This window comes from Rhodamnia argentea, chromosome 8 (assembly GCF_020921035.1).
Source record: "Rhodamnia argentea isolate NSW1041297 chromosome 8, ASM2092103v1, whole genome shotgun sequence".
NCBI classification, from domain to species: Eukaryota; Viridiplantae; Streptophyta; class Magnoliopsida; order Myrtales; family Myrtaceae; genus Rhodamnia; species Rhodamnia argentea.
The window spans coordinates 3864932-3884904 of NC_063157.1; the positions used below are offsets into that span (position 1 = coordinate 3864932).

Sequence of the window (19973 nt, forward strand, 5' to 3'; positions counted from 1 at the left end):
TAACATGTGCAATCTTTTCCTTTTGTTGATTGCATTTGTTGAATCAAGGAAAGGATTTGTGCGCATAGCCATGGAGATGGGCTGCCCCTTGGTTCCAGTGTACTGCTGCGGTCAAGTAACTCCTGTCTTCGCCTTTCGTCTCCGCTCTTTTTCACCAGGCTATGCCCGCAATTTGTTGTCTGATGCAGCTTGTTTGGCTTAAAAACTAAAGCTCACACATGGCTGTTATGTCCTCATCTTGCTACAGTCAAATGTCTACAGTTCGTGGAAAGTTGTATCTGCAATTTTGTAGAGCAATTAAGTTTCCGCCAGTTTTCTTCTGGGGAATCTTTGGGTATGCATGACTCTCTTTGCTGAATTAAGAAGATGAGATTGTGGGATTGTTAATGATTTTCAATAGTCACACATCTGTAGTATAACCGCAGTGTACCCACACGCCCAGTCCAGTCCAGCAGTGTTTTACAAGGTTTTCTCTTCACAGGTCTCCTTCACCCTTCCAAAATCCAATCCATGGCGTGGTTGGTAGACCAATTGATTTGAAGAAAACCTCCGAACCCACCATGGAAGAGGTAGGGATTTTGTCATTTTTTGTCTTCTGAACATGTTTTGCAGCTTTGCTTTTACCTGACTTCACATTCACCCAACAAGAATAGAGCTCTGCACTGATTCTTCTGAAAAATTTCAAGAATTGGATGCTTGAGAGTGTCTTCATGTTATGAACTAACAAAAGTTGACACCTTCCATGTGGCTTGTGCTGCTATTTATGATGGCAAATTCCATTTGGCAGGTCAACGAGGTGCATGCCAAATTTGTCGAAGCATTAAGAGACCTTTTCGCAAGGCATAAAGCGCGGGTTGGCCGCGCCAATCTTGAACTGAAATTCTTTGATGTTAGTCTTGCTCGTTTTCACTGGATCATGGCTTTGCAAGAAAAGACAGAGACTTGACTAAGACCCCAAAAATCCATTATGTACACAACTTACACAATTGATTAGAGTGGGCACTATACAGGATTCAAGTCCTCCATGCATAGTTTAATGCTTTCTACTTTTAACAGGCAATTGTGGCCTTTGCTTCCTTCCAACAATGGCATCAAGCTAGGCCTATAAATTTCACATAACCGGGCATTCGAGGTGACAAAATAGCCTCTGAATCTTCATCTCTTGGTCGTCCTGCACTCTCTGATGCGCATGGTTTAGTAAGTTACACAATCAGATAGAAATCATGCAAATTTTTGGCAATTACAGCAATGACGGTAGATATTGAGCTGAAATTGATGAGTCGCAAGTGTTTTCCAGCAAACCTTTATATTGCCCATAAAACCTAAATGACAAGGCAATTAATCTAATTGAGAACAGGAAGAGCAAGAATCCAGAGACAATGTTCCAAACCCAACTTATGCTTCACAGAGGTAACAATGACTTGCCTCCCATGATGCAGACAATGTTATCCATCACTCGAGATTACAAAAGTTAGCTTGGCCTCGACTGAGTTGTCCAAGAGCTTCCACCTCCGAAGCTTCCCTTGGGGTAACTCAGAACAAGTTCACTACCTACTATTTATTCTTACAGCATGCTGACAATTTCGTACACGCCCAAACTGTCCAACGTGAGATAAATCCACAAGACGAACGTAAATCTAAGGCAAAGCGAACATGATCAGCTTGGCTGAACCAGACAGCACCTATCAACCAACTTCTCGTAATGCCAGTCTTCGCATGTGAGCTTTTTTGCGCCGATGTAAATGAAAATCGAGGTCTCACCATACCATCTTATTTTTCAGCAAACCATGAATGTAATTAGTGCCTAAATAGAACAAACTAGATGTGGAGGTAAAAGTAGCATGAGTAATTTACTTATTCACTGAAATCATAAGCAAGCAATATTCCTGCAATCAGGCTTCTGCCAAACTGCAAAATCAGGCTGATAAGCTGAATAAAAATCACTACATCCTAATGCTGTTGCTAACAGGGAACAGCCAAAATTCTCTGGCGGTATTAATTTGGCCATGCACAATTGCTAGCGTAAAGAATTATGATGAGTACTGTGGTCAATGCACGAAAGCAGTGACACCTTATTTTCCATGTATGTTACAAAACCAATCTCGAACACGACGGAAAATGCATCAACCCAAACAAAACTAGCTTTCTAAAGCTACTAGTGAGGAGATCGTCCGTGAAGAAAGTCAGCCAAAGAAAGTCAAGCTACTAGCCACATGAAGAACGTTGACCAAACTGTTAGCGCAACCGAAGCCAAGGCATATGTCCACAGCATCACAACGGAACACTCACTCTCTCCTGCTCCGAACAACTGGGTCATCGTGCCTGCCAAAGGGTAGGTTTATGTTACCAAAATGCCGTAAATGATCTAATTGATTGCCACCAAAACAATTGATCAATTTGCTTGTTGAGAATTATGAACTGGCTATACCTATGTTCATAGCCGGAGGAAGGGCATACTGTAGAAGGAGAACAAACAGATATAGTGGATCGTCATGCACCAGACCAAAGTACAGTGCACCTTTCACCACGACAATCCCGACAATAGGAAGAAAGATGTACCGAACCGCTACAACTCCGGCAATCAGAGATAGCTGAACACCCGAACCCCGCAATCCTGAAACACCACCCAGACTTTTAAGTGTCCATTTTTGGGGTTCAAAACCAAAAACATGACAATCCAGGGATTCAGTTTCTCTTGCCCTTGATTAATGATGCTTACAAGTTACAACCAAAGAAGTGATATCCAAATGAGTCTCTTACGCTATCGTACCTCTGAGAAGATTTCCTCCCATAATCAAGGTAACAGCAGGGATGGCTGCATCCCTGTAAATTTTAAGTGACAAGTAAGTGTCAGAATCCAAGGAAGTGTCTGTAAGAGATGAGAGCTTACATAACCATAAGCAACTAAACTGCCAATCAGTCGGGCACAGAAACTTAGACCAAGTCTACTTTATTCACTGTGGAAGAAAACCTCTCAATGTCCTAATTTAAGAAAGTTACCACTTGAAAGGGTTAGCATAGAGCAGAACTATCCAAATCAAGGTCAAAATCAGGGTGGTTTTGGGTTAAACAAGTGAAGAAGATGTGACAGGAATACTCTGCAAACTGCAACTCATACCACCACACATGAAATTGAAAGCGTAAAATCTACACGTCTTGCATGCCAAGCAATCAACAAGCTAACAGGAAGAGAAAATTATCAAACAGTGATGTATCCAGTAACCAATGTTTCACTCGTTCCAGAAAGCCGGGAAAGAAAGAAAAGAGGACAATTAGTACATTCGAATCTGACTTTGTTTTATCTGCAGGCGAATAGAGTCCACGATATTACTTGTTGAAAAGCAGGTAAAAACTCAAATTTAGTTTACAATAGCCACGTTTAGTCATTAGAGAGATGTCCTTGATAGCTTTACTTTCATAGGCTCAGAGGAAAGAGAGATTCAAGGGGCCAAGAAGAACTCTAGAAAGTGGATGCTAAAGAATACATCATCCCATTCTGTGTAGAAGGTAGCATAGAATTAAACTGCATGCCAAGCTAACCAAACATGAACTTGATGCTTGTGCCGACATTTTTGGTGCTTTTCATGCATTTTTAGCTACAGAAGACTAGCAAGAAGCAAGAGCAATTACCCCAGTAAAGAAGCAGAGTCTTCTATGGCCCTTAAGGGAGCGCCAGTGCCAATCAGTAAACCTCGGATGTGTGGTACAACACCCACAATAAACCCGACAAGCTACGAGGTGGTGAGAAATTATGTCAGCAAGACATCTCACTCACAATAAAGTGAAATTTGAGTCACTAATTTTCTCGAATCAGTAGTCACACTGAATGTAAAATATTAGTCCATCTTGATGACAAGCTCCTCAATATTTCTAGTACCTCCCGAAAAAGAAGATACACCAATTCATACATTCGAAGTAATTTTAGCCATGGAATATAAATAGGAGACAGATTACCGCTCCAATAGTTGATGGTGCCAACAATGACTGGAGATTGATCTTCTTCGAGATCTTTGTTAAGCATTGCTTAAGTTTGCCCCAAGTTGAGACCTGCCATAGAAATCTGAAAGTGATTAATATTGCAACTTCCCCAATTGGTTGAGAACATTCAATCTATTGACTTGATAAGATCCCGTGATGAGGATTGAGGAATAGCTACCCCAGACAAACAGAGTTTAACATATCGTATTTTCGATAGGATCAACAGATCCCAGTAACCATTATTTCAGATTCAGTTTGAATTACCTGGCAATTCGAGTCAGGATTTACCAAAGGAAGCGTCAATTCATCCAAGTCATCCGTAGAGGTGCGCTTTGTTGATGGAAGAAGTGCTTCAGGGCACTCTTGGACTAACTTCTTCGTATCTACTGTACATTCTGTATCTTTCACTGATTCGTCTATCTTATGTTCTTCTCTTGTCATTTTACTTGCAGACACCCGTATGATGTTGAAAACATAAGACCACAAGTAAACAGCTCCTATCTGACATAGAGGAAGACAATTCATTGATTAACCTAGAAGTATGGAAGTACACATGATTCTCTAGGGAAAAGAAGAATATATCAATAAATTTTAATGATTTCCTTGCTCCCGTATGCATATGTGCCCACCTTACATACTAGATTGCAGTAGCACACCAAAGGTATCTCCGTCGAGAATATGGAAACAACACATCAACTGTCATGAACCTTGAGAGGAACAGTATCGATTCCACCTATTCATTAAGTTGCTTGATACAATACCCAGGTTCTTTATTCTTCAGATATAATTAGGTGTTGAATGAAATTTAAGCTAGCCATAGCTACTACAGTATATCATGCTATAGGCAAAATATTGATTTGCGTAGAGCTAATTGCAGGTGGAGTATCTGCAGACAATACCGCCATAGAAATCGAAGCATAAGCCATCCCGTATTTATGGCAAACATCAGGCGCTCCAAATGGACTGCCTTGCTCTTTGCATACTGCCGGGATGATAATCAGAGGCAAATTTCCCAGATTTCCTGATTAGATTGAAAAAAAAAAGTGATCACTATGAAAGACCTAGTAGATATTGACAGATGACCACATCCATCCCCAGATTGTGCACATTAACCATCTAACGGTGCAAGGATGTGGAAACAGTCATTGATGGATTGATTACTCAAAGTTCCTCTGCCCCATCTTGGTTACTCAACTGAGATAAAATTGACTCTTCTTCATGAAATTGGACGTGACAATCATAAAGCAGATTTGAGGGCATTACAATGTGAAGACCACTTGATTAAATCACGGGGATGACCATTGATTCCATCACAACTAATGACACATTAAGGCCTTTTACATATTGAAGATATCTTACCAGAGGCACAGCAACCTAATATAAGGCCTTTTACATGCTGCGGTGCTCGAGTGACCTTTACAAGTATGAATCCAAGTGCCGATCCAATGATAAACGTAATCAGGATATTGATTGGCATGAACCACCTATGCATTTTGAATAAATTACTTCAGTAGAATTTGGCTGATTTCTGAAGCACCAAATTACTGATATACACAAAAAAAAAAAATGAACCAAAAAAAGAACAGAGACACGTCGATGGCAGATGATTACAAACAAGGGTAACATGACTAATATCCGGAAAGAAACTCACAATTGAACGATGTTCTCTGAAGTAACTGTCCTGGCCAGGTTGCTGCCAACTAGCGCTGGATTAAACACGAAAAATGCAACCTGAGGGAACACATATCTCATTGCTGTAAGATGCAATACAACATCAGCATCGAAGTAGGAGCTTGAGATTAACTCACTCTATTCAATTGCTTCCTTGTGCTCTCCCCCATTACGTCAACATTTTCAAGAGCAAGATATAATCCCAGAGCAGTCACAAGAAGCACTTTCAAAACTGGCATCGAAGCAACTAACAGAAGATCAAAGAACCCCATCTTTTTTTGTGGAAAAAGTTTCGCCTCCAAGTTCAATGCTTTGCCACCCCTACACAGAACAGATATCAAAGAAGGTGTATATGATGTGATATATGCAAATTTTCATCAAACAACAAGAATCAGATAAGAGGCCTTCTACTGAAAAGAGGCCAATAAGGGGAAGACCAAAAAGAACTCTTCAGGCTTGTGGTTTTGTCATACGAAGAACCGCTTACGGTTTAATTTCTCTTCATTGAATGAACTTATATTAAATAACACAACGTGACAACAGGAACGCAAAACCAAAAGAACATATGAAAGTGACTCACACTAAAAGATTCTCAAAATGGACAAAGATGTGGAAGAAAACGGTTCTGCTTTGCTGACTGAATTATTACAGAACATCATCATAAGCGAGACAATCCTGTGAGAAGAATTGGGTCCCAGATCCCAGAAGAAAACTTCGAATTGCATACTAGCCAGAGCAAAAGCAAGATCCAGATCAAAAAATGTGTAATCGTCCATTAATATATATTATTCAGCTCCATCATGAGCAAGAAACAATGGCTCCTCTACTGCATCAGCTTCAACAAAAAGTAATGCTCGCACGGAAGAAGATGCTCTGAAACTCCCAATGCGATAACATCAGACGTGGGCCTACTCTGTTTTTGATTTTTAAAACCAAAGCAAAAGATGGAATTTACCTCTACGTCTGTCTCATTCTACGTCCGAGAGATGACCAAACAATTAACTAGAGAAAGCATGACAATCATGGGCAGACATGTTTATTATAACGTACTTATAGCAGAAACAAATTATGGACATGCGTCCATCACGAATAGTGAAGACAAAACATGATAGACTTAGGAAATAAGAAATCAAACGCAGATGTGGTAAGAGAAGACGTGTTGCTTCAACCCTTTTCGAATCCTGAGGATTTTCTTCCTCTCTTTTTTTCCATTTCTTCTTTGGTCGTTCTTCCTCTTTTTTGCCAAGGTGACGATTGTTTTTCTTTCCTGCTTTGTGTGCACGACAGCCTCAAAACTCCTCGTTAAGATACTAGATGACTGCGTGTGCGCCAAGGCACGCGCCTCGTCTCTTCCAACCGATGTCTCGATGAATACCGTTTCGAAATATCATCGTTTAGCGATAGTTTGATGCAAAATCTGGGAACTTTTTGGGACAATCAGGGAGGACGTAAAGTTTTTGTCTCGTTTGGCCGTAAAATCATTGGATTCTCAATCTGAATGAAAAGGGAGAAAGGGAAGAAGCAACAAAGTTCTGAAGCTGTACATTCTTACCGGGGAAGGAGAGTTGCACCATGCAAACCCTGTTGACACTGCCTGCCAAAGAAGTACTTGCTTGTTTCAAATTTGGAGGCATTTCTAATGATCAACAGGAACTAATGTGGCTCTTGGAGTTGAAAAACTAGAGCTGATCTCCGTCGAATCGTGATTTCATAGCACCTAACAATTTCTTTACATTCCAACACTACGGGCGAAGATTTGGTTACCGAGTCGGTTTCGATATGAAGAGTTAACATGCATCGTTTCGACACGGTGCAAAAATAAAGGGATCCGAACAATTTCCCGAAAGATCGATAAGGGATTGGATTCCGAGGTTGATGCGGGGTCTTTGATGCAGGGATGATGCTGTACGGGTTGGAAAAAACGTTTCTTCGACGCTCTACCCAATCAAAGGGATGTGGTTAAGTAATTGCTGACTGCTGAGACGCTAACATGCTTTAAGCAGCTGCAATCTTAGCCTAGGACGCAACGAAATTGCTGTGTCAGCGGTTAGCAAATGAGGCTTTGGACATTTGGTTTGGAGTCAGAGGATAAGGAGGAGCTACTGGCGCGTCAACAGTTGAACCGCGGTTGCAAATTACAATCGGCGTCGTTTTCGCCGGGGGTTGGTGGCCCCCACAAGCCTCGGGGGCCGTTTTTGTCGCTGCCCGTGCCGTTTTTTGTGGACCTAGCCTTTTTAATGATGGGTCGTGCGTATTCTCTCGCCAGTGAATTTCCTTTGAGCTGTGCCCGTGTACTGGCTCGTTTGATTCCTGTAGCGACGGGGAACGAAGGTGACAGGGATTGGATTGGAGCTCGTGGGAACACGCGTTGGTCATGCACTTAACCAAGTTTTGCCCACGGTGAGTTTCCGCCCACTTTCCTGATCTACCCCAGATAGACAAAAATTCGACGAGCCCCGCACGACACCGCAGGGCTACGAGAGACCGCCAAATCCCGTTTATACCGGGTGAAGCTGTACGAAGAGTCGGCGGTGGCAGGATTATAGCCTCGTCACTGGACTCCTCATGATGCTCCGTCGAAGTTTTTACCGCCATCACGTGAAGATCTCAATCAACAAGGCGACGGTCCCTGGAACTATGGCCTCATAATCGCAATAACTATTCCAGAGTCGCCACACGCCTTATATTAAGCGGATTGAGAGCGCCAACCGACATACCCCAGTTAGTGTCAGCCATGCGACGATGATTTCACTTTACTGGTCAGGCTAAGTAAAAGAAAAATCATCCACGTATGGAATAGAGAATGGTGATCGGGTCAGTATCCCAAACCCGTCAAATCCGGGCAGCAGGCGAAGGATAACGGAGGATTGAACCAAAGCTTTACAGATTCAGAACATGATGGATCAAGTACAGCAGTAAGCAACCAAAGAAATTTGAGCTAATTGAAAGATGCATCTGCCTCGGCATCACTGCTTTTAACACACGTAGTGCAACATTCAGGATAGGAGTCGATAGACATGCCCGACAAGTGTCGGGCCAAGATTGGATAGTTTCATCCGACGGCGATCCAATGACCAAAACCCACTTTACCCACTCCATGCAGGGCAAGCCACTATAGCACGGAGAATTCTTTTTACCTTAATCGGCATTCAGCACATCTGTTAATTTCCTTGACTTCCTGATGTAATGCTCTTCGAATCCACTAGAGAGACAAAAAGCAGCACTTAGCACTGAGAGTGAGCAGCAAGTATTCCAATTTTATTGCCCCTCACAGACAAAGGAGCGGGAAACACAAAGGTAAGGGAGTGACTATTGTGTCTTCAAAAGCCGTTATACGTAATATAGCTGCCACAAAGATACTTGTTGGAAATAACTAGCCTCAAAATACGTATTACCAAGGCAATAAAGAATCACTATGACAATTCTCTATGATACCGAACCAACTACTCTACACTTGTGAAGCTGCTGGACCCACAAAATGCACGAGTGTTTTTAATAGCTTCCACAGGAAAAAATTTGCAAGGAACAATACGTCGGCTCGATGAAGTTCAGACTCGCAAAATTGGTTACCGGATACCTCAAGGTTCAGAAACCATTGCTGTCAGATCCAATTCCTCGTCAGAATCTATCACATCCTGAAAATCATAATATGGGTTTGCCTGCACCAATGGTTCATCAAATTCTCCTTAAAATCCTTGGTTTGTAAACAGTAGAGTTTTGCACGACAATAATAACAGCATGACCAATACAAGTGCAATGCCTAGTTACAATCTTGCGCTGAAGTGAGGCTTTATGAAAAATACCTTTGGCCTAGGTGTAACTGCTTCGAAACTGTTGAACGTAGGGTTATCAAAATTAGGAGGTTCCAAGATAATGTACGCCCCCTTGTTCTTGTATCTCTCCGCTGTTGCCTGCAAATCCAACAACATTGTGCATGACAACTGGTACAGCTATAACAATGGCACTTGATCTTACAATATGTTACTGACCACATCAGCGAAAATATTCCCTAGGGAGATGGGTAAAAAGAACAGGCCTTTTAAATTTGGAAACATGATCTCAAATCAAGCAGAAACATAAGTAATCCCCTTGAAACTTCTATGTTCTTTATTGACACGTTCAATGAAACTCTAGGCCCATTTGAATCTCTAGCTTTCCCTTTTATTCAACAAGATGTCACATCCAATCTCTCATGAACTGCTGAATGCAGAGGTTTGACAAACCAACAAGCATCTTCTTGGAGCAAGAACGTCAGTGCTATATCAATTGATCTAGTAAATACAACAGAAGTGGCCAAAGTACCTGAAACTGAGGATAATCTGGAGCACTAAATAGCGTAATTAGCCTCCCTGACTCCACAATATGATCTACAGTATAACCCTCGTCCATTCCTGCAAGACCAATTCGCTTTTCCCTCGCATCGGGTCCTTCATGTGATCTAATAATTAACTGGGGAAAAGACAGAAGCCAACAGACCTAAAATCAGCCCCTAAAGTCCATGCAACATATTGCTTCAATTATATTTAAGTCGATGGAAAAACAGATAAGAGCAAAGACTACTGCTTTTGTCCCCTTAAGCAGACATCCAGACAGAGAGATTCAAGTAAAAACCAAAAACGAAAATAAAAAAAACAAGGAGATATGAGAAAAATTAATGTTGATTTTCGGTCATTTGTCATCAACCAAGTTCCGATGGCACCTCATAAGTACTCAACTGGCAGCGGAGTTTCCATCATTCATAATGTAATTGTCATAGCCAAGGTCTAATTCACTTGTCAATGTAAAATCAACGGCTATGTAAAAAAATGACCATCCCTCTCTAAAAGTGCTCGGCTTGGACTGGAAACTTCATGCAAATAGTAGCCTACGTTATATGTTCCCAATGAAACAGAACAGTGCTCAGGTAGAGTAGCTAGAAGATGGTGGCACTGTTAAGGTCTGCCACTAAGTTCTAGTATATGTTCTTATGGCTCAAATTACAAAGCGATGGTAAAATTACAATAGCTGGAAATCAAGAAAACAACATCCATATACTGAAAAGTAGATAGCATAGAGTAGAAATTGAACTAGACTTGAAAGATTTGGCCAAGCAACGCTCATATTTCTAGATAGAAAGCATACGATATTTATTACTTGAAACATCAGAGATACCACCTTTAGTTGATATCGCTTCAAAAACTCCTCTGTGCAGTCCGGACCCCACAATAATCCGATGCCCCTCTCTGTGTTTGGGGAAAGACCAGGAGACATTGATGGATCTGACCACAACACATCACCTGGAATCAGATTCAACCCTTCCCATGGAGGGTCAAGAACTGATCTCCTAGCTTTAGATAATTCTTCTAAGGAACCAAGAGATAAAGTACTAACTTCAGGATTTGAGTTTATACGGCGATTCTTTTTTCCCTTCGATCTCTTTGATGGTGTGACTGGTATACTTCGGAAAAGCCCTCCATGAGCTGTATATACACGTCCAGCAATGATTGACGCTAAAGGGAGCCCCTCAAAACATCCCAGACATTTCCTATAGACATGCTTTCCTCTATCACCATATTTTGTCACAACTTCTTGCTCAAAACCATATACAGAAGTACAGTATTTTGATTCATGGTTCCCTCGGAGAAGAAAAACTCTCTTCGGCATAAAAACCTACACGGGATATTACTCAAGTGAGAAGAATGCTGTCCTCGGGGGTTTATCAAACAAACCAAACAAGAATCTTCCCACGAATACCGGGAAGAATCATACTCCCCACAAAAGGATATATCAGTACAATGTACAATGGCACAAAAGATGAAAAAGAGATGGGACGGAAGCAGCCTAACGGGAAATGAACGCACACTAAACTACTTGAATTTGAAACTGTCGTTTTTGTCGAAAGATTGATCCAAAGAACAAGTTATGAAATATGGGCCGCAGAAAAAGAAAATCCCTTGCCTCAAGCTATTTGAGAATCAACGGGAATCACAATGTATATCAACGTAGGAATAATATAAGAACTGAACAGACAGTTGGCTATCTTGTTGAGAAGCTCCGAGAACTAGCATAATCAAACAACTCATTCCAGAAGTGCCATCTCAAGTTACATTACGAAGATTCATGCAAGTAAAATTCCAGATTAGGCTCAAATTCAGATCCCACTACTGAAGAGGGAAAAGAAAGGATACGATACGCTCATTTCCATTGAACCATTTCACGCAAATCAATCCATTCTCTATCATTTAGGTCCAGAGACATCTAAAATTTTTCTTCTCGTGTCAGGTACTCACAAATCATAAAGCAGGGCATAGATGAAGTTAAAACGCTAATAAAGCATACAACAGGAATATGCCCGTCCATTGCTGAGGACAGACATCTAGATCAAGAGAGACGCATTTGCAGCATCACAACTCACCTTCCAAGCCAACAAGAGCATGAAAGTCTCCAAACCCCAAGCCCCTCTATCCACGTAATCGCCATTAAACACAAAGAACCGATTTTCACAAGGAAAACCAGCACTCCTCAACAGGAACAGAACATCGTGAAGCTGCCCGTGAACATCCCCAACAACAACCACCCTACAGTCCTTGCCACGCTCATCGTCAACATCAAGATCGACCCTCACAAGGTTAGGCTCTTTGTGCAGAATCTTGGAGGCAGTGAGGACGAGGCGGTCGAACACCTGGACGGGAAGGACAGTTGGGAATTCTGCAGGAGGCAGATTCCTTGACGCCCAATCGAATTTGGACATCAAATCCAAGACCCAGTTGAGAGTCAGGTTCCCATCTGGCGGCCATGAGATTTGAGCTTCTGGGGATGAAAATGGAGATGGGTCTTCATCAACGGGGGTGTTTATGGTGGTGGTGGCGGTGGTAGGGGTGGTGGGGTTGGTCCCAGTTGAAGGTGTAAAGAAAGATTCATCATTCGGAGACGAAGAGGGCGGTGAAGAGAAGGAAGCACCATTTGGCGAAGGAGATGACGACATGGTTAATCGTCCCCTTCTTGTTCTTCTTCTTCATACACCGTGTCGATTGAACAGCTTCTTTCACGAATCAAACCCTAGAAGAACTCCTGCTGCTATAGGAGTTTTGGGGAAAATTTGGATCCACTTGCCATTGCCAAGTGCGTGTGCCCATTGCCACCAGCTTCTTGGCAATAATTAATCAAAATTCAAGAATCGTAAGGATCGAGATCGGCTAGAATCGATCCACCTGTATAGTGAACGTACTTGGAATCCAGGTGTACGACCAAGTTCTTGCCTTTTTATATTTCATGGAGTTGCAGCGGTAGCACAGGAACATGAGTCGGACCGTTTGGTCTGATCTGATCAGCCGAGTTGGATTAGCATCTCTTGGGTCGTCTTTCTTGATTAATTCGAACTTAACAATACTTTCGATCCAGAAAAGAAAGATTAAACAACGCTTTTAGTTGATAAAACACATGATTAGTTGGTTGCGATAATCTTGACGTGCGTTCCCAGGAGACAGAGAAGACATTCCAATGCTGAATTCTTTCGATTCTCGCGGTCGAGCTGTACAATTTTTGGTTATCCGAGGTTTGGAGTCACTGTTTCGGTATTCTATTACAACCGCTGAAAACGAAAAAATGTAACCAAAAATTAAAGGAGTATTTATGAGACATCAATGATCTATATTAAAATCAACACTTGTGAAAAAGACCATTATGTGATTGGAAATATCATCGATACCGGTGGTCATCAACCCAATCTCGATCCGATCCGATCCGCCCATTTGACGACTATGAATCATAATGAGAATCCATGATCATTGGATAAAAAACATACAGTTCAAAATCTTATTTCATTTTAGCAATATTTTTTTGAGCAGACATGAGGCTTTGAAGCTGGAACCCACGAGATCTGTCATGATAGGTACAAAATTGCTCTTCCAAATGATAGTATTGGTCTACATGAAAAAGTTACCTTGTAAAATACCGAAGATACTAACACCGACTTTTCCTTTCGAAAAGTTATTGCATATTAACTAAATATATCAACATTTCAAGTCGGGTCAGATTTCCATTAATACACCCCCCCGGCCCGAACATGATTTTTTTTATTTAAAATAACATTTCATTCACTTCCTCGGGATACAAAAGAAATACATCGCACATCAACTGCAAACCAAAAGAACCTCCAAATAACTTCAAAACAAAATAAGTTTCGGATAACAAAAGAAATCATCAGAATAAAGTTATGGGTCACACGCCTAAAGAGCAAATCTATGACTTCTTCGCACCAAAATCGATGATCGATCACCTAGTCTATCTTCAGTAATGAGCACACATCGAGATCTTCACCTGTTCCTGCGACTTTGCTTTTTGGGAGGGGGCGCGCCTAGATTTAGCGTTCCCAACACCATCACCGATAAGAGTGAAAAAGTTAAACGAGTACAAATTTGATATTTGTAACAGCGAAACGTTCACGAAACTCATCTGATTTCCTTCGAAGTTGGATTTGTTCGCCTACGAAATTCGAGGAAAACGAAACTCCGAGAATGTATTGTCAGAAAACCCAAAATCTTTTCTAAATCGGGATAGAAATCTCTCCAAACATAAGAGAGAAAAGCTTCTGGATCTAAACTAAATTGGAAGAAAAAAGCTCCTAAACGAGAGGAAAGCAAGAAAAATGAAATAGACAATCAAAATAGCTTAAGAAAAGGGGGAGGGGAGGGAGAGATTTAACTCAAACCCTCCCGTTGTCCACGGAGGTTGAAGAAGAAAGTGTGTGTAAAAAAGAGAGAGAGGAGAGAAAAAAAAGCTAGGGCCGGCTGTGGGAGTATCTGTTCGACCCGAAACATGATTGTTCTGTGCTCATTGCAGCTCGAACTACATAGAACCCGAACGGAAAATACGTTTCGGATCGGTTTGGATTGTGCTCTCTTTTTCTTGTGGTGTTGTCTCGTAACCCAGTTTGTGTAGCGCTCCCCCTTTCTATTCTGTCCTGTTCTTTACCCAATCTTCGGAACCATGTCCTTTTGCCTCCCCTCCGTTCCTCTTTGCCTTCTACCATGCTCTGGTCGAGACTGTCCCTCACCCCCAATGTAGCTGGCAACCCCGTGGCTCACCCCAAAACTTCAACGACAAGAGCCGAGCCGCCTAGATCCACCCAATCGCACCTCTATCTCTCTTCTCTTCCCCTTTCGACATTGACATAAGGCCCTAAGGAGCCTCGTTCCTCCAACGAGGTGATCGGTTGTCTATAAATATTCGAAACGCACCTTCATGACTGATCCCAAGAGAAGAATAGCTTATCCAATCTCGCTAAATTGAAAAACACAATCATCTCACCCCAAATGGTTTCGAAAACCGTGGCGCGAATCCCAACCATTCGACAGGCAGGCTTGTGGACCCCAATCGAGCCGCCAAGAGTTATGGCTAAGTCCTCGAAGGCAACTAGTCCGGGATGTCTGACCTATGGCACTTTTCCTAACCATTCACGAGACGATGGATCTAAATTTCAATTTCCATCATGATCCGACCTATCTTGACCCATGAGACGTAGCTGCCTCACTCGATGAGCTGACAAATCGTTTATTTTTCGTGACTGATCCTTCCTCCTCCATCATTACTTAGTCCAAAAAATGAGAACTTTGACCGACGCTGAAGTTAACGCATCCTCACGCACGTATCACCAAAAATTCTAATGCGAACGGGCTAAGCTCCGTTAAAAGACGGGAGATTCCGTGCGCCGTCGTCCCCAACGGCGGGAAAAAAAGCTCGACCGAGTCCATTCAACAAAGCAAAGTCCATCTTTGACTTTTTACGGTCCACAGCATCATCACTGACTTTTTTCCTTTGTCTCGACATTCTTTTGGGACGGTCCGATATTCTTATTTTTAAAAATTATTTCTTAATTAATTAATCAATCTCCCTGTTTTTGTCTAATTAGAATGACTTTACTCGTGACTCTATATTTTATGCGACTATAATCAAGCGCGTTGGCCAACTGGATCTCCCCCCGATAATCCGTGCACCGCTCACTTCCACCCGACCCGACCAAGAATAATAATTCTCTTTTAATTAATCTAATCTGACTGGATTTATTTTTAATTATGTCTTTTCTTTTTAATTTGCAAATGTTTGCTTGATGAGCTTCACATCGCGGTAGGAGTGGAGGATATGGAGGATGATGTCGCTCTCCAACTCCTAATCCTAGTACGAAATTGTCGGTTTAATGGACGTCACCCTGTTTTGACTTTCCTATGGAAAATTACCCACAAAAATTATGGGGGTCGGTCATGATTGACATAAATTATGTTCTTCAACAATTTGGCAAAGAGAATTGTGGCGTGGCACACACTGATGTGAGAGGTTCAAATTGAGTCTATTATCTCTTTCAATGTTCGGTTAAAGTCTAAGGCCCTGTTTGGTTCAAGATTCCAAATGAGCATTTGAGCTCCAAAGTCCTTTGGTCAAATACAAATGTTGTTTGATTCATTTTTTGGCTCACTTTGAGGAGATGCAATTGCATCTTAAATATTCTCCAAAATTCTTTAGCTCAAAGTACCTCTAGAGGTACTTTGAGCTAAAGGACTTTTGCGAAATGCAACTAATTTTTTTATTATTTTAATTTTGTCACATTCACTTGCCGCCGCTGCCCACCGCCATCGCCCATTGGCCGCCGGTCGACGATCACCGGCCGCCGATCGCTGCCACGGCCCGCCACCACCGCCGCCTTTTTTTCAAAAAGAAAAAATATTTTACAAAGTTTATTTTTCACCAAACAATATTTATGTCAAAGTTGTTTTCCAAATGTGTTTTTAAAATATACTTTACCAAACACTACTTGCATTTTGAAAAAGGCTTTTAGCCCAAAGGTATTTGCATTTTTTCAAAGTCCCTTGGCCAAATGCTGAATCAAACGGGGCCTAAGTCATATATTCGTGTTTTGCTTAGGTCATTGGAAAAATTACCCCAAAAGCACTAATGATGTCGTGCGGATCTCAATCCGATCGTAAATTTATGGTTCGCTCGTTGTAGTCTTAAACCTTCCAATGATTCCCGCATGTAGTCCATCCCACCAATCTATACCGAAAATCATTGACGTTGCAATCCAGTCAACGTCAATCGTCCTACATGACACATCAACGTCTAACATGAATGATCTTAAATGAAATGGCGTAGTTTTGAAGTTGACATTTTTTTTTCTACTCTTTCATTTTCTACTGTTCATCTTCTTCCCTCCACCAAGAAGGGTCGGCAAGGTTGTTGAGGCCTTGGCATTCCATTGAAGATCGTCAAAACTCCATACCATGTCGTGTCATTTAAGATCATCCATGTTAAGACGCCGGTCATGTCATGTATGACGATCGACGCCGATTGGATAGCCACGTTGGTCGTATCCGGCCTAAATTTTCCATAAAAACTATGCCGGAGAAACGCCAAAAGATTTAATGTTACATTGACCAAAATCAAAATTTTAAAACATAATTAGAATTTATACAATAGGTTTGTGGCTTTTTGGACAGTTTTCCCTTAGTCATTTGACAATGAACAAAAGGGGATACTTTGTCTAATGCAAATATTTGCTTGCATCCACGTTGTACATGAGTTGATTGGTGAATGGAGATGAACATTATGCGAGTATCGTGCGCACAAACACAACGAAATAGAAAGTAAATGCGAGAAAAATAGATCGAGACACAATACTTTATTCTGGTTCACGCTTAAATTAATATTACATCCGGTAGATGATTCTATTGTAATTAACGATTCGCACTTCTATGTTACAACTCTCAATTACACATAACATTAACTATGCATGAGCCCAATACTAACTCAAGCTGTAAAAGTCTTCTGATATTTCGAGGGCTCTGTCCCCTTGCAACCACCGTTGGGGCGGCACCCTTGTATCTTTCTGTTGATTAGAAAATACGAAGCACACCCCCAGTACGTACTCGCGGAACATGCAAACACGTGAAACTGGGTGAACAAATTACCTCGTACCACGCAAAAAAAAAAAAATGAAAACGTCGCATGTTTCATGGTGCGACATGACGAAGCAGACCTTACAAACTGTCAAAAAGATTTGGCATTTCAATTCGGCGAAACACCCTGCCAAAATTGTTGCCTGGACTCCTCCCCCATAGACAGCGGCAAGACACGCTGCTTTTCGGCTACCCACCTCCACTTCGCCAACGAAAACACATCAATCAACGCGACAGCCTTCCGATGTGACAAAGTTGATGACCTACGTCGCTGACAATTTTCCCCACCTCCGAGATTAATGAGACAAATAAATTGTTTATTTTGTCCTCGTTAATTGCAACATTAGCTGGAAACAAGTACGAGCGCCTCGATTTCTAATCGTGTTGACATTAAGAGCATCTAATTAAATAACACAGCAATTTCCTCGTGTCCTCGGACACTGGTGTCTTGATTCGTGAAGGGATTTCCCAGCATATGAATCGTTGCGAAAATCATAATAGGTTTTTTTTTTGGGTCCAAAAATCATAATAGGTTATAAATTATAAATTCTTAAAAGAATGGATCAAGCAATAATTTTTAATTAATTATTATTTATTTTTTGTGATAAAAAATATAATGTTAATTTTACGGTCATCCAAAAACTTTTACATAATTAATTTTCATTAGAAGGAAAAATCACCAAAAAATCCTAAATCCTTTTAGTATTAGTACCAATTAGCGGTGAGCAAATCTAACCGCCGTAACCGGGAATCGCCCGGATTGGACCGGACCAATGGTCCGGTTTCCCGATTTTAGATGGGATGGTCCGGTTCCCGGTTCTTCATATTGGAACCGGTGGTCGGACGGTCCGGTTCCCGGTTCCAGGGACGTAGAACCGAACCGGACTGGTCAAACTTAGAAAAAAAAAAAAACCAAAATTGTTTATTGTTTAGGGTGTACTCACCATTTGTGCCTCTTCAGTCTTCACGTCTCAAGCAAGGACTTGAAGTAGAGAAATCTTCTCATTTTTCTATTTCACTGTCATTTCAATTAATGTCCGGTGATCATCTTTTTCCCTCCCCTTTGGGTGTGCTTTCAATGTGCTATTGATGATCATATGAGGATGCATTGAATTGTTGTTGAATTTTAAAGCTTGGACCGTGGACACCCCCTTTAAAAATGCAGATACTGCATATGTTTTCATTCAATGTATGTGCATTCAGGTCTTCGATGTTTTCCATGTCAAATATGTATCCATTGTACTAAGAGGTAGGTCCATTGGTAGTGGGGAAGTTTTTGCTTATTGGTCCTTGGAACCGACTGAGAACCGGACCGACGGTCCGTTCCGATTCCCGGTTCCTAGGGTGGCCGGTCCGGTTCGCGATTTCGGAAAATGGGAACCGGAACCACCAGTCCAGTTCTCGATTTTTGAGGAGAATTGGATCGGACCGGGAACCGATCACCCCTAATACCAATTCACTCAATCCTACCAATTTTGACAGAAAATCGCATGCCCTCGTCTAGATCTGGCGAGGGTTAGCCTACCCTCGTCGGCCGAAGTGATAGAAATAAAAAAAGACTGAAAAAAGAAATAAAATAATTAAAAAAAAATATTCACGCCAAGACAGTCACGCCACCTAGGACCGCAGGCATTTAGGTCGGCGATTTTCGATCAAAATTGATCGAAAGAATTGAATCGGTAACAATATAAAAAAATTTAAAACTAAATTAATTCAATTCAAAAGTTTATGCTTGAATAGGTATTAATATAATAGATTTAATTTAATTTAATTTAAATTTTTTTTTTTTTACTTTTCACGATAGAAAATGTCCCTCTTGGTAGCTGGATGGGGTCCGTACGATTGAATTTTTGGGTTGCGTATACGACGAGAACGAAAAGGTCGTTGTCGTTTTTAGTTTCTCAGGGTTTTGTGCCCGATGATGTCTGCGGTTTGGATGTCCCAGATCCCTATGCAAGCTCGTGTCGTTTTTGCCATTCGAGTCCACAAAGTTAACAGTCTCAATTAGACTTGCGTTTTTGCGCTCTTGTCATCTGGTGAAAGTCAAAGGAATTTCGCGATCCCGAGATGGTTTTTGTTTTGTTTCGGCAAAATGTCTGGGGGGTACAGGCGGACAATAAAACGGCTGCATAATTTCCGATTTGAAAGGGTGGGGGCCAATTAATCACGTTACAAGCCATGAGCTGCGTCCAATTTAGCTTTAGAAACAAAGTAATTTATAATGATACAAGTTGCATCCACGCCGGTTGCGAAATTCGAAATCGCCGTTTATAGCCCTATTTGGTTCAGCATTAAAAATGAGTATTGCGGCTCTATAGGGCTCGCATGATAACTATTCTCATTCTCTGATTCTCATCCTGCAACAGTAAAAAATGAGAATGCTGTTTGGTAACGTAA

General features: G+C 41.4%; 2 protein-coding genes across 11 annotated transcripts; both read right to left on the reverse strand.

Annotated features, from left to right (window-relative positions):
• Positions 1–1972: 1972 nt before the first annotated feature.
• Positions 1973–7397, reverse strand: LOC115744798 (protein PIN-LIKES 3-like). 7 transcript variants are annotated; one of them, XR_007199550.1, is made up of 11 exons: positions 5787–7172; positions 5630–5709; positions 5338–5462; positions 4878–4999; positions 4243–4479; positions 3955–4047; positions 3631–3731; positions 2771–2823; positions 2429–2614; positions 2112–2322; positions 1973–2048 (listed from the first exon to the last, which is right to left on the reverse strand). XR_007199550.1 is itself a non-coding variant. In XM_030680150.2 (11 exons), exons 2-11 carry the CDS (start codon positions 5919–5921, stop codon positions 2198–2200), a joined length of 1257 nt encoding a protein of 418 aa, XP_030536010.1. In that variant the 5' UTR covers positions 5922–5970; positions 7202–7397; the 3' UTR covers positions 1973–2197. The 7 variants fall into 7 exon arrangements, 6 of the variants coding, with proteins under 6 accessions (XP_030536010.1, XP_030536011.1, XP_030536009.1 ...); XM_030680150.2 differs by adding an exon at positions 7202–7397 and having other exon boundaries at positions 1973–2322; positions 5787–5970; XM_030680151.2 differs by having other exon boundaries at positions 1973–2322; positions 5787–5970; positions 6605–7172.
• Positions 7398–8886: 1489 nt separating this feature from the next.
• On the reverse strand, positions 8887–12964 carry LOC115744797 (serine/threonine-protein phosphatase 7). 4 transcript variants are annotated; one of them, XM_048284122.1, is made up of 5 exons: positions 12044–12963; positions 10722–11298; positions 9952–10040; positions 9453–9560; positions 8887–9308 (listed from the first exon to the last, which is right to left on the reverse strand). In XM_048284122.1, exons 1-5 carry the CDS (start codon positions 12611–12613, stop codon positions 9228–9230), a joined length of 1425 nt encoding a protein of 474 aa, XP_048140079.1. In that variant the 5' UTR covers positions 12614–12963; the 3' UTR covers positions 8887–9227. The 4 variants fall into 4 exon arrangements, 3 of the variants coding, with proteins under 3 accessions (XP_048140079.1, XP_048140080.1, XP_030536007.1); XM_048284123.1 differs by having other exon boundaries at positions 9952–10098; positions 10783–11298; positions 12044–12962; XM_030680147.2 differs by having other exon boundaries at positions 9952–10098; positions 10804–11298; positions 12044–12961.
• Positions 12965–19973: the final 7009 nt, after the last annotated feature.

Bases quoted from the DNA above. Each gene is read 5' to 3' on its own strand.
- LOC115744798 (XM_030680150.2), bottom strand. From the start codon at position 5,921: ATGGGGTTCTTTGATCTTCTGTTAGTTGCTTCGATGCCAGTTTTGAAA. The intron at 4,480-4,877 runs GTATTGTCTGCA...CCTCTATGTCAG, and splicing joins ATGCTTCGATTTCTATGGCG to ATAGGAGCTGTTTACTTGTG. The intron at 3,732-3,954 runs GTAATCTGTCTC...ACCACCTCGTAG, and splicing joins CACCATCAACTATTGGAGCG to CTTGTCGGGTTTATTGTGGG.
- LOC115744797 (XM_048284122.1), bottom strand. From the start codon at position 12,613: ATGTCGTCATCTCCTTCGCCAAATGGTGCTTCCTTCTCTTCACCGCCC. The intron at 10,041-10,721 runs GTCTAGTTCAAT...TTGGTCTTGCAG, and splicing joins TGCTTGGCCAAATCTTTCAA to GAATGGACGAGGGTTATACT. The intron at 9,309-9,452 runs GTATTTTTCATA...CCATTGGTGCAG, and splicing joins CAGTTACACCTAGGCCAAAG to GCAAACCCATATTATGATTT.